General features: G+C 40.7%; 1 protein-coding gene across 3 annotated transcripts; it reads right to left on the bottom strand.

Moving 5' to 3' along the window:
- Positions 1-4,375: 4,375 nt before the first annotated feature.
- On the bottom strand, positions 4,376-10,239 carry LOC147634567 (uncharacterized). 3 transcript variants are annotated; one of them, XR_015266764.1, is made up of 9 exons: positions 7,978-10,237; positions 6,793-7,020; positions 6,057-6,122; positions 5,873-5,941; positions 5,715-5,786; positions 5,473-5,615; positions 5,084-5,308; positions 4,877-4,970; positions 4,376-4,785 (listed from the first exon to the last, which is right to left on the bottom strand). XR_015266764.1 is itself a non-coding variant. In XM_086803682.1 (8 exons), exons 1-8 carry the CDS (start codon positions 9,268-9,270, stop codon positions 4,748-4,750), a joined length of 2,085 nt encoding a protein of 694 aa, XP_086659808.1. In that variant the 5' UTR covers positions 9,271-10,239; the 3' UTR covers positions 4,376-4,747. The 3 variants fall into 3 exon arrangements, 2 of the variants coding, with proteins under 2 accessions (XP_086659808.1, XP_086659807.1); XM_086803682.1 differs by lacking the exon at positions 5,473-5,615 and having other exon boundaries at positions 7,978-10,239; XM_086803681.1 differs by lacking the exon at positions 5,473-5,615 and having other exon boundaries at positions 4,877-4,973.
- Positions 10,240-10,958: the final 719 nt, after the last annotated feature.

Genomic DNA, 10,958 nt, shown 5'->3' with positions numbered 1-10,958 from the left:
CTCTAGTTAATTGTTGTTGATTTTTTATAATTTTTTACTTTTTTTAGAAGTAAATTTTAATATTTACTAATAAAAATATTATTTTATTAATTTATGTTAGATGATTTGCACATGAATTGTCGATATGGCGATTGAAACACGTATTACTATAATTCAATGGACGAATCGACGTTGCGGGAGAATTCCGTGAGTTTAATGCTATTTTTTCCTATTTTTATGGTTTAAAATAAGCATTAATAAAAATTTTTACAAAAATACCACATACTTTACCGTGGATATTTTTGGTAGAATGGATTCCCTAAATTTTTAGAATTTTTAGGAAAATTTTTCTAATTTTTTAGGAATTTTTTGAGCATTTTTATGGTTAAAATTTTATTTTTTATTCATTTTTACGGGTTTTTCCGCGGGTATGTGATCAAATTTCTGTCAATTTTCTACTGAAATGTAGTAGGGGACAGCATGCTGATACATGAAATGCTCTCCCGTGTGCGTGGGATCCTCTCTGTCTCTCAATTCTGATTTTCCCGTGTGAATTTCTCTTGAAAAGGATTTTTTTAATTAAACATTAATCATAATTAATATTAATTATGATTAAGTAAAAGTTTAATTAAAAACCTTAATTAAAAGATTAATTAAGGTTAACCTCTCTGTTAATAGAGAGAGAAGAGATGGAAGGAGAGAGAATGGAAGGGAGAAGAAGGAGAGGAAAGAGGGGAGAAGAGAGAGGGAGTTTTGTCACTCTCTCCCTCTCTCATTCTTTTGCACGCAAACGAGAGGGGGGGGGTGTTTCGCTGCAGGCGGCGAAAAAAATCACCCACTCCCCCCCTAAAAATTTTATATAAGCTTTTTATTAAAGCTTATTAATATTGTTTTTTTAAATGAGTTTTTTTATTTTTAAAAAAACTTTTGAAAATGTTTCAAAAAAAGCTTGAAAAAACCTAAAAATTAGAGAAAATTTGAAATTTGAGAAAAGAAAATTCTTTTGTCTTTTCATTTTCCCGAAAGTGTTGGCTTTCCGTATTTCAGAAAAACCATTGAAATTCTGAAATTTTTTGACCGTTCGTATTCTAAATGCGTTCAGGGTTAGTTACAAATTTCAAATTAGGCTTGTAGTATATGTACACATAATGTGCATATAATAGAACTTCACAAAGAAAAGCTACATCGACTCAAAGTCAAAGAGAAAGAAGTTTTGTGGGATTTATGGCAAGGATAATCATCTTGAGGAGAATTGTTTTTTTCAAGAAAAAGGCTCAAAAGGCCTACCTTGCAAGTGAAATTTCAAATGAAGAAGAAGAGGTTAAGAAAGAAGCCTCAGCCGAGGCTAACTTTATTGAATCAAAGTGGGTTTTTTGAGTAGCCCAAGGTTATTTTCCCCACCACATTAAAACCTCACCTTTCTACGCATAACTACTTAACCCTAAAGTTTTGTAAGCATCATTTGGATTTCTCACATAACTATCTAGCATTGTCATCACATAACCGATAAGACCTACAGGCACAACATTGTAAACATGACTACTAGTACATCTAATGAGCACTGTAAGTGCCATCATAGCTAGGGGGGATGTAGCATTGTCATGGATTTTGGTTGAGGAGAGATTTGTGAGAAATACACCCAAAACCTATGCCCATGCACTAAGATTAAAGAGGGCACATTTATTCTTGATTCTACTCATGTAAAAGCTTCAAATTCACTAGAGAGACTCATTGTGTAGACCTCTAATCACATTTGTAGACCTTTGAGCTCATCTACAGATCATTAAGAACATTTGGACACCATTTCCAAGCGCTTCATTCTTCATTCTTACTTCTTTCAATGCTATCCGAGCTATGAGCATTCTTTACTCCCCCTCTAAGCAATCTACTTGAACTTAGAGTACTCTAATAGAGCCATAGCATAATATCCCCATTTATAGTTAGGGGGATAGTTAGGAGACCCAAGGTCATCTATTGGATCCATGTCTTCAACAATAATATCCAAGACAAGGATGAACAATGGGTATTAACCACTCTGTAGGTTAACATAGTTTCACTTGCCCGACCTATTATAAGGCACTTTGTTATCTTACCCGCTTAAACGGGCACTTATCTTTTGTAAGATGGTGTTGTCCAGAACATATAAAGTAGCATTACCTTATGCTTAATGTCAAAACAGGAAAAGTCTAAGAACTTTGTGTATATACTTGTTTGAGACTAGTAATAGAGACCCGACCATTTTTAAGTTTGGTTGGCCTAGTGTGAACACTACTCACTACGTAAGACTAGTAATAAAGGCCAGACCATTTTTAAGTTTGGTTGGCTTAGAGTGAAAACTACTCACTTGTATATAAGTCATTTTTTACTTGAGTTCAACATATTTGGTGCCACTTTGCCAAGGACTAAGACTTAGCTCCATTCATCCGTGTTGGCATGAGAGAGAGAGAGAGAATTAAAATGTGCTTAAGGAGGATCAAAGGAGATAGGCCCAATCATTATGGCATGATTAAGGAGTAAGATAATGGCATGCAAATAGATACTCATTCATAGAATGGCTCTTATATAGGCTTATGTTAAAATGCTCATGACATCACAGAGATTCCCCTCAATTTTCTTCATGTATCTGGGCTCCATGCTCAACCTTTATGGACTCATTAAATGCTATGGAATCTCCTCCAATGCCACTTGAGCTGTAAGAGCTTGGAAAAGGTCTGCACATGCGTTGAGAGGTTTGGAGATGTGTTGAGAGAAGGAAGATAGAAGGAATGGAGAGCTTGGAAAAGTGGGCAGGCGGAAAGCATGAATATGAGGCTAGAGGGGAGAGAAGATGAGGTTGGAGGGAGAATCAAGGTTGGGAGGTTGGAGCGTGAAACACATGAGAGGGAAGGATCAAAGTTGGAGGCTTGAGGGTGAAGCATATGAGGCTGCATTCTTCTTGCATTGGGGCTAATTTACTATGCAATCCATATCTGAGATTCTAATTTGCTAATCGGGTGATGGGGTTACAGCCATCACGGAGCTTTGTTTTGTGTGTGTGTGAGAGAGAAAAATCTGTGTGTGTGAGAGAGGGTATGGTGGTTTCCTCCAAAGAGAGATGAGAGTTCATGCATGCATGCATTGTATGGTGGTTTCCTCCAAACAGACATGAGAGTTCATGCATGCATGCATGCCACTACTGCCCCTTACACTTGTACATCACATTAGAGCGTGACATATCATTGCTCTAATGTACATGAGATGAAGTATGTTTGTATTCGTATCACATCAACACTTGTGCATCACATTAGCCACTTTTAGTTTTAAACAATCATTGCTTGAGAAACCCTTGCTCAATTATATTCCCATAAAACACTAGCATGGCTTCCAGAGCTAATCACAACTACGAGCATGACACATCGCATATGACAAAAGTTTATATGGTGCGTAAATTAATCGAGCGACAACCCTCGATTAATTATACAAGGAACAAGGATCGGCTTTAGAGACCCGTTACTAATTGCTTGTATGCAGATGGGATTTCATATTTCTTGGGGAATGTCCTCTTTTGTTTGGGAAGAGGAGAAGTAGGAATTGGTTTGTGATCTTCTTGATAGGGAGTGGGACTAGGAATATGCAAGTGGTTGGAATGTAAATACAACCTTGCCCTTAGCAACTCTTACCTTTCCAACCATCTAAGACCTCTCCCCCTTTTGGATGCCACAACCATGGTCCATGACAATGCCAATTGCCTCCTAGCTTGCAAGAGAGAGAGAGGACTTCATTGTGCTGGTCAACAAAGAGAGAGTAAGAGAGGGAGAGGACTTTATTGTGCCAATTGCCTCCTAGCTTGCAAGAGAGAGAGAGAGGACTTTATTGTGCTGGTCAACAAAGAGAGAGTAAGAGAGACAAAGGATGCTAGACAGACTAAGGGTGGGATCTTCTAGGGATCCTTTAAGGATAACAACGTTTAAGAAAACAATTAAAAAGGGAGCCAATAAGAGAGGGCCATCTCATAAAATATGTTGTTGGGTTGCTTGTCCCTTCAAAAAATGTAGCCAGACATACTCATGGCATCATAGAGCCACTGATTGATTAACAGGATGTTTTATGTTTTTTGCTAGCGGACAAATTGAATCCAAAGTTGGATATGGCATGCATTGTGTCTCATGTGTCATTTTGGCCTTAGGCAGACGAAATGAGAAGCACAAAACTCAATGGAAATGCTCAAAGATCACACATTATTGCATTAGCGTTTATCCAATTCTGTGTTTTCACTACAGCAGTTTCTAAGGAATGTTCCCAAAAAAAAATTGGACTAGGCTGATCGAGTACATCAAAGAACCTCTAAAAATTAAGAATGTAAGATTGGTTAAGAATCAATCCAAGAAAATCAAATAGAAAATAAATAGGGCCCATGTTGCACGTTACATGCGTTCATTGCTAGGTAAAAAGGAGCAGTTGGTTACATAGGCTACATGTAAAGGATTATACAAAGGGTTTAGAAAGGCTATAACCAGGACCTCTATACAACAATACAGAAGAGAGCCTTAACAGTAAATATGCCCTGTGCCTGGTAAAGTTTTGACAATCTGAGGGCAACTTGATTCTTTTATTACATAGATATGGCTATCCTTTCCAAATTTGAGAAGCCTGTATTGCCAATATATACCCCATCTTATGGATCAAAGTGGGAGGGGGATTTACCCCCTTCAATGAATGTAGAGAAGCTTTCATTTTTGATAGTAAACTGTATGTTGCTAGCTTATTTGCAGGTGCTTGCAAAACTATCTTAAAGCTCAACTTTCATTTGCCCAGTGAACAATTGGCCTGCAAGGATACACCCAATCCATGGTAAGTCCCCCCATGCAAAGAAATGTGTAATACATAAGTTCACTTTTTTTGAAACCGGCTTCCAAACCTTGAAGGCTTTGGGAGGTCAGAGGGGTTTGCCTGCCTTGGGCAAAACTCATTTGCACAACATTTTGTAGCTCATCATCCCAAGCTTGTGAGATCTGCTGCACATTCGAAATAAAATGCATTATAGACTAGGATCTTGAATGATTAGATTGTTTTTGATGTTCAAATTCCTTTGAGACTGTTTCCTCCTTATCAATGGTATGCATACCTGCGAAACTGAGTCCCCATAGGCATCCATGGATGCTAGATGGGTGCTCATTGTTCGCCTGAATGCCGAATCTGATCCTCCAAGAGAGTGGACATCACCAGGAGGGCATGAACCTCCCACTTGCAAAGGGGCTTGTAATTGCTGATGATGCAGGGATGGGTAAGAGTCAGGGTTCTCTGAGGAGAACATCAAAGGCTGGTGGGGGGGTGCTCGAGGCTGAATCATCTGTATAGCAACAAGCAGATTAAAACACTTGTACTGTATAGACTAAGAAACTCTATGTTTGTCTGCATGTATGTATGTACACACACACACGCACGCACGCACATACACACAAATATGTGAGGCACACCTCTCGTGCACACATGAAGAGAGAGAGAGAGTTCTACCCATTGTGCATATGTCACACAATCTTTTAAAAAAATGTGAATGTGCTTCCATATGTCACATATGAATTACATATACATAAGCCGACACCGCACAAAATCTAATAGCTTTATGAACATCAGATTTTGTAAATAGCTCCCAAATCCTGCAGATTTGATAGCATAGAATCAGCCCAACTCCTTGTATGCTACACACTCGAACACAATCTGTACTTGGGCAGTAAGCTTCTTGTTTTAACACTTACTTCTCTCCCAAATAGACTATCCACGTTGAACTCCACTCTTGGGTTCACAGCAGCCAGCTTCATGGATAAAAACTGCAGTCAAGGGGATAATACTAATCAGAAAAGATGACAAGCTAAAACCATAAATAAGGCAGTTTCAGATTTTTGTGATATCTCACCTCCACTTGTCGTTGGAGAGACTGAACATAATTAATTATCTCATCAAGCATAATAGCCTTGCCAGTTACCTATACATGAGAAACCCAAAATTTTTGTTAGTTTCTCATGCCAGCTGCTGTACTTTTGATATAAAAAAGTATACATGATTCAGGAATCTATTAGAGAAGAGAGTAGTAGGCTTACCTTGCTACAACCAGGAACGAGATCTTGTAAAAACTTCATCCTCTCACTTATCTTTTCCCTTCTAATCTGTTCAATGTCAACACATGCACATTGATAGGCTTTACAATCATTGTCTTGAGAAAATATATGTGAACAGAAAGTTCAGGTTATTTCCTTGGCTTCACAAAAACCAAAGTGCAATTTTAACTCCATATGATAATGTACTCACAAAGCTTCAAATCATAACCTCCATCAAGCATAGCAGAGAGTATGTGTTGTAGCATCTCCACTCACGTTATCACCGCCCAAGAGTAGGTGCAGGTTTATGCATGAAGTATGTCCACCTTAGTGGACAAATCGTCATAGATAAACCACCATACTTGTCTGCTTGTGAAGGGCAGACTCAGCCATGATAAGGCTAGCACAAAAGAGAGAAAACACACACATACGCACCAGTAGCTGGCCCAAATGCGCTACTTTGAATCGAAAGAAACAGCACAAAACCAGTAGGCCTCAACTACTTCAAAAGCACAGCACATTTGACCTTTGAAGTGCTCATTACCTTAAATTTATGTAAGGACTTTAATATCTTAAACAATCATTTGAGGTATGAACAAAACGCATGTGTTGCCTTTAACAGTCATATGAAATAAGCATGCATTTTGTGGGTGTGCTACATGTTTTTTATGTTTATAAACCGGAACAAAAAGCATGTATAATGTGTGTGTGCGCGCGCGCGCGTGTTGATCAAGCTTACCCTCTCAGCCAGACTGTGACTGTCTGTAGCTTGACCTCTCCTAGCTCGCACATGAATATAGTCTGGCTTCGGTGGTTCAGGAGGCTTTGAGCTTTCCTTGACGGATTTAGGTGTTGAATCTCCAGAATTGGCACTAATACTTTGCTCCACCCTTTTTTTTGGATCCTCCTCATTAGCATCGTCTCCACCCTTGTGCCGTTTGCCTTTGAGTTCATCAGTTTCAACATCCTGTGAGCCATAAATATGCATGATTAAAGGTAATATACATGTAATCCAAAGCATCAAGAAACTTGATAAGACCTTGAAGCCATGTGTATTAGTAGGGAGACAAAGCTATTTACTTGTCAAGAAGGTGATTTCAGAAGGATAAAGGTCCCGAAAGCCATGAGCTATGCAACTCCAAGGCATCATAAAACCTAAATTTAAACGAGAAGGTCCTGAACTCCATGTATTATGCATGATAAAGGGCATGGGAGCACTCAAAGGCATCAAAAAGCCTTGATTTAGAAGGATAAGGTGCTAAAAGCCATTTTGTATCTATGGTAAAGGGAAATACTTGAGAAGGGCAAGGTCAAGTAATATGCATGGTTAAGGGCAGTGCAGGTACTCATAGGCATCAAGAAACACGAAGTTCGATGCATTTGCATAATTAAAGAAAATGTATGTACTCATAACATTGAGAAGCATCAGTTGAGAAGGATACAGTACTAAAAACTATGAGCAAGTATCTTGAAACTTGACAGAAAAGCTCGTGAAATGTGAAATAAATGCAAGCTATCATATTGCACATGTCCAGAAACACTACAGGGCCAGATATATACAAGCCACTAGCAATGCAGTACCCCAAAGATCTATTAGCTGAAAAGGATAACCACCTTAACAAGCTAATGCCAATTTTGGGTACCCAAAACAACCATATAAGACAAGAATCATACGCCTCGAGGCCATGAGATCATAGATCATGTACCCGATATGTTACAAGAAGCCAAGAAACGTAAAACCAGAAAGCTTAAATTCACAAAGCACAAAGGTCACAAAAGTTACATAACAAGCAAGCAACAGCAATGCAAGCACCAAAGCAGCCTGATTATTAAGATTTCGGACCTTACAAACTTGTTAGTCAGAGAGCCTGCATGTTACTCTGAAGAATGTTGTGATCTCAAAAGCGGAAAGGCCTTGCCTCACCTTCAGATTTGAAACCCGAGCAGTGCTGTCTTTTGATCTGCTGCCTTTGGTTCTCTTCTTCTTGCCAGAGTTGTCTCCATGTGAGGCAGTCTCACAGCCACCAGTCCTTCCACAGCTAGAAGAAACCTCTTGGCCCATGCTTTCATCAGACTCATTAATGGAGGTGCAGTGCTTTTGGGTACCTTCACTGCCATCAACCTCAATAAGGGTAGTAAAAAGGGAGGGTTTCTTGTCCAAACCCATCTTGGACTCCTCAATTATGACCAAATTAGAATTAACATTGGCATTAGGATTAACATTAGAATTATTAGCAGCTGAAGCTGAAATTTCCTGTGTTTGCTTTGCTGCATCTTGTTGAACGACGTTGCAGCCAATTGGGCTGTTGGGTGCAGAGCGTCGTGGTGTACCAAGCCCACTGGGCACCCTTGTCAGCTTTGCCTGACTACCCAATCTGGCCAATCTGATTGATGAGTTCAAGTTGGACTTCCCACCATCCCCAACCAATTGGTAAGCGGAACCTTGGGCAAGATCAGCTGATGATGAAGAAAAGCTTGTCTGCTTGGTAAAGCAGGAGAATTTGGCTGCCCTTTCTGCAAGCCCCGTGTCTGTGGAAAAAGTGGGCAAGCAATTCTGTCCAGCAGAGAGGTTCACACCTTGGATAGCCAGACCCCCCTTAGATGGATCGACTGTGAGGCCAACATTAGGGCTAAACGACCCCCAATTATCGTTGAAAATTTTCTCCATATCTGGATATGGCTGTGAAGAACCCATCATAGAAGAAATCCCTCCTTTAGCACCCCCATTGCTTGCCAAATTGGCCATCATTTCTGCTACAGAACTTCCTTCTGACATCTGACCACGTGCCAAAATGCTCATTGGGTTCCCAGGCAACCCATTAGCAGAGGACAACATGTAAGCTAGCTTTTCATCCCAGCTTCCTGCAGTCATGTCTGCGAAGCTCTGATGGGGGTTGCCATAGCTGGCGAAGGTAGGATCATCACAGTTGTCTGGTGCAAAACTGAAGGGAGAGTGGGAAGGCATTCTGATAGGTTTTTCAAGGTGAATTATGGGGTTTTGCCAAGATTCTTGACGAAATTTTCCACGGATTTCTTGCTGAAGACTTGCAGGTTGAAGGTGAGCTTCAAAATCAGGCAAAACAGTGGATGGGAAGCTAGGAGTAATGAGAGGAGAGGGGTGATGGGAATGATGATTATCCCCTGTTGAGTTGTTGAATGAAGGCAAACCTGAGCTTGATTGGCCGTTGGGTTCTGCATTATGGGGCAGGGAAGCCATGCTCTCTCTCTCTCTCTCTCTCTCTCTCTCTCTCTCTCTCAGTCAAAAGGCACCTCTTCTTGACCTTCTTTTGATCTGCATTGTTTGCTCACTTAAACCCTAAACACTGTTTGGTTGTTGAAAGAAGGCAAACCTGACCTGTATTGGCTGCTGGACTCTGCATTATGGGTCAGGGATGCCATGGTTCTTCTCTCTATTGTAATTCTACTAAAAAGACAGAACCCCTCCTTGCCTCTCTTTTGATCTGCATTGCTTGCTTAATCAACCCTAAACCTGCTGAGAACCCTAAAAACCCTTGTTCTAGCAGGTGGGTTCTGCTCCGCACTACACCTGTGCTGCTGATCTAGGCCACCAATTGCAGTATAATTGCCACCAACTGGGCCTGTACGAGACAGAATAACAATGCCCAATTTTGCGCTCACATCAAGGCATCAAATCAATCCACCACCAACAATGCAACAAATTCTGCAGATCAAGGGCCGGTTGGGGGAATCTGTGCAAAGGGAGGGAGGAGGAGGGGGGATGATGATGATGATGTGGGAAAGGGGCCTTGTCCTTGATCATTAGAAAACAGAGAAGTGTGTCTGCCGTTCGGTTGACATGCAACGGAATGGGGAGAGAGAGAGAGAGAGAGAGAGAGAGAGAGAGAGAGAGAGAGAGAGAGCGCCAGGAGGGCAACCCAAAAGAGGGCCAAAGAAATTTCGTCAGCCTTGCTACCTTTCCAGGTAAATATTTGCAATGCGGGTTGGAATCGTCTCTAATTAGTCCAGAAAGCATAGAAAATTCAGCACCGCAAGCTTGATTGAGCAGTGAGTACGAAAATCTTACAAAGAGATTAGAGAGAATAGCTTGTAATTAGAGCTAAGAATGGAGAGAAAGCAGAACGGTTAGCTCGATTGGATGAGCTGAGTGTGGAGTGACTGTGGACACTGGAGTCTGGACGGAGTGTGTGGAGCAGCACGATAACAGAAAGAACGGAGAGTGATTAGCGTGTAATTAGACAGACTGGTTAGCTCATTGGTCGCTGTTTCATCCCCCGTGGACGGTGGCCCCCCCACCCATGACCGGCTGCTCCCGGTTCGATTGAGCAAACTGCTCACACAGCCTTAGCTTCGAAGCGTTCAAGTTTTCCGTCTCGTCTCTACACGTGGCAAGCTTAGATTTGATGGGCAGTGGGCCCTTCGTTGGCATAGGAGGTTCTGTAAGTGCTCCAGCTGGAGGCCTGCCAGCTGCAGACACCAGTTTTCTTTCCCATTGGGTCAAAACTGGAACCGTTGAAAAGCCGGTTAAAACATTATGCTTTTCCCCTTTTTCCCGCCTTTCTCAATTACAAATAAGCCATTAAACCTTTCTCGCAACCAATGCTAAAGATTTTTAGAGAGTAATAATAACTCGAAAACAAATTCACCAAAGTTGGTGGCGGTGGGGACAATTAAGGAGCCTCTCATTTTTATTTTTATTTTTATTTTTATTTTTATTTGCATACTTGGAACTAAAATATGATAACATGACCTAACTTTTATCCCCAAAATTGAAAAGATAAAATATAGAGGTACATTTCTTTTCCCCAAAATTTGAAAAGATAAAATATAGAGGTAAAAATGGAAATATTGCAAGTATAGTTTACCAATTTTTTGTGAACTAATATTAGGGGAGCACCTCCCCACCCCCCCCCCCCCCCCCCCCAT

This window comes from Cibotium barometz, chromosome 10 (assembly GCF_041138505.1).
Source record: "Cibotium barometz isolate CiBa-2024 chromosome 10, ASM4113850v1, whole genome shotgun sequence".
Classification (NCBI taxonomy): domain Eukaryota; kingdom Viridiplantae; phylum Streptophyta; class Polypodiopsida; order Cyatheales; family Cibotiaceae; genus Cibotium; species Cibotium barometz.
This window is presented reverse-complemented; position numbering and strand designations above follow the sequence as displayed.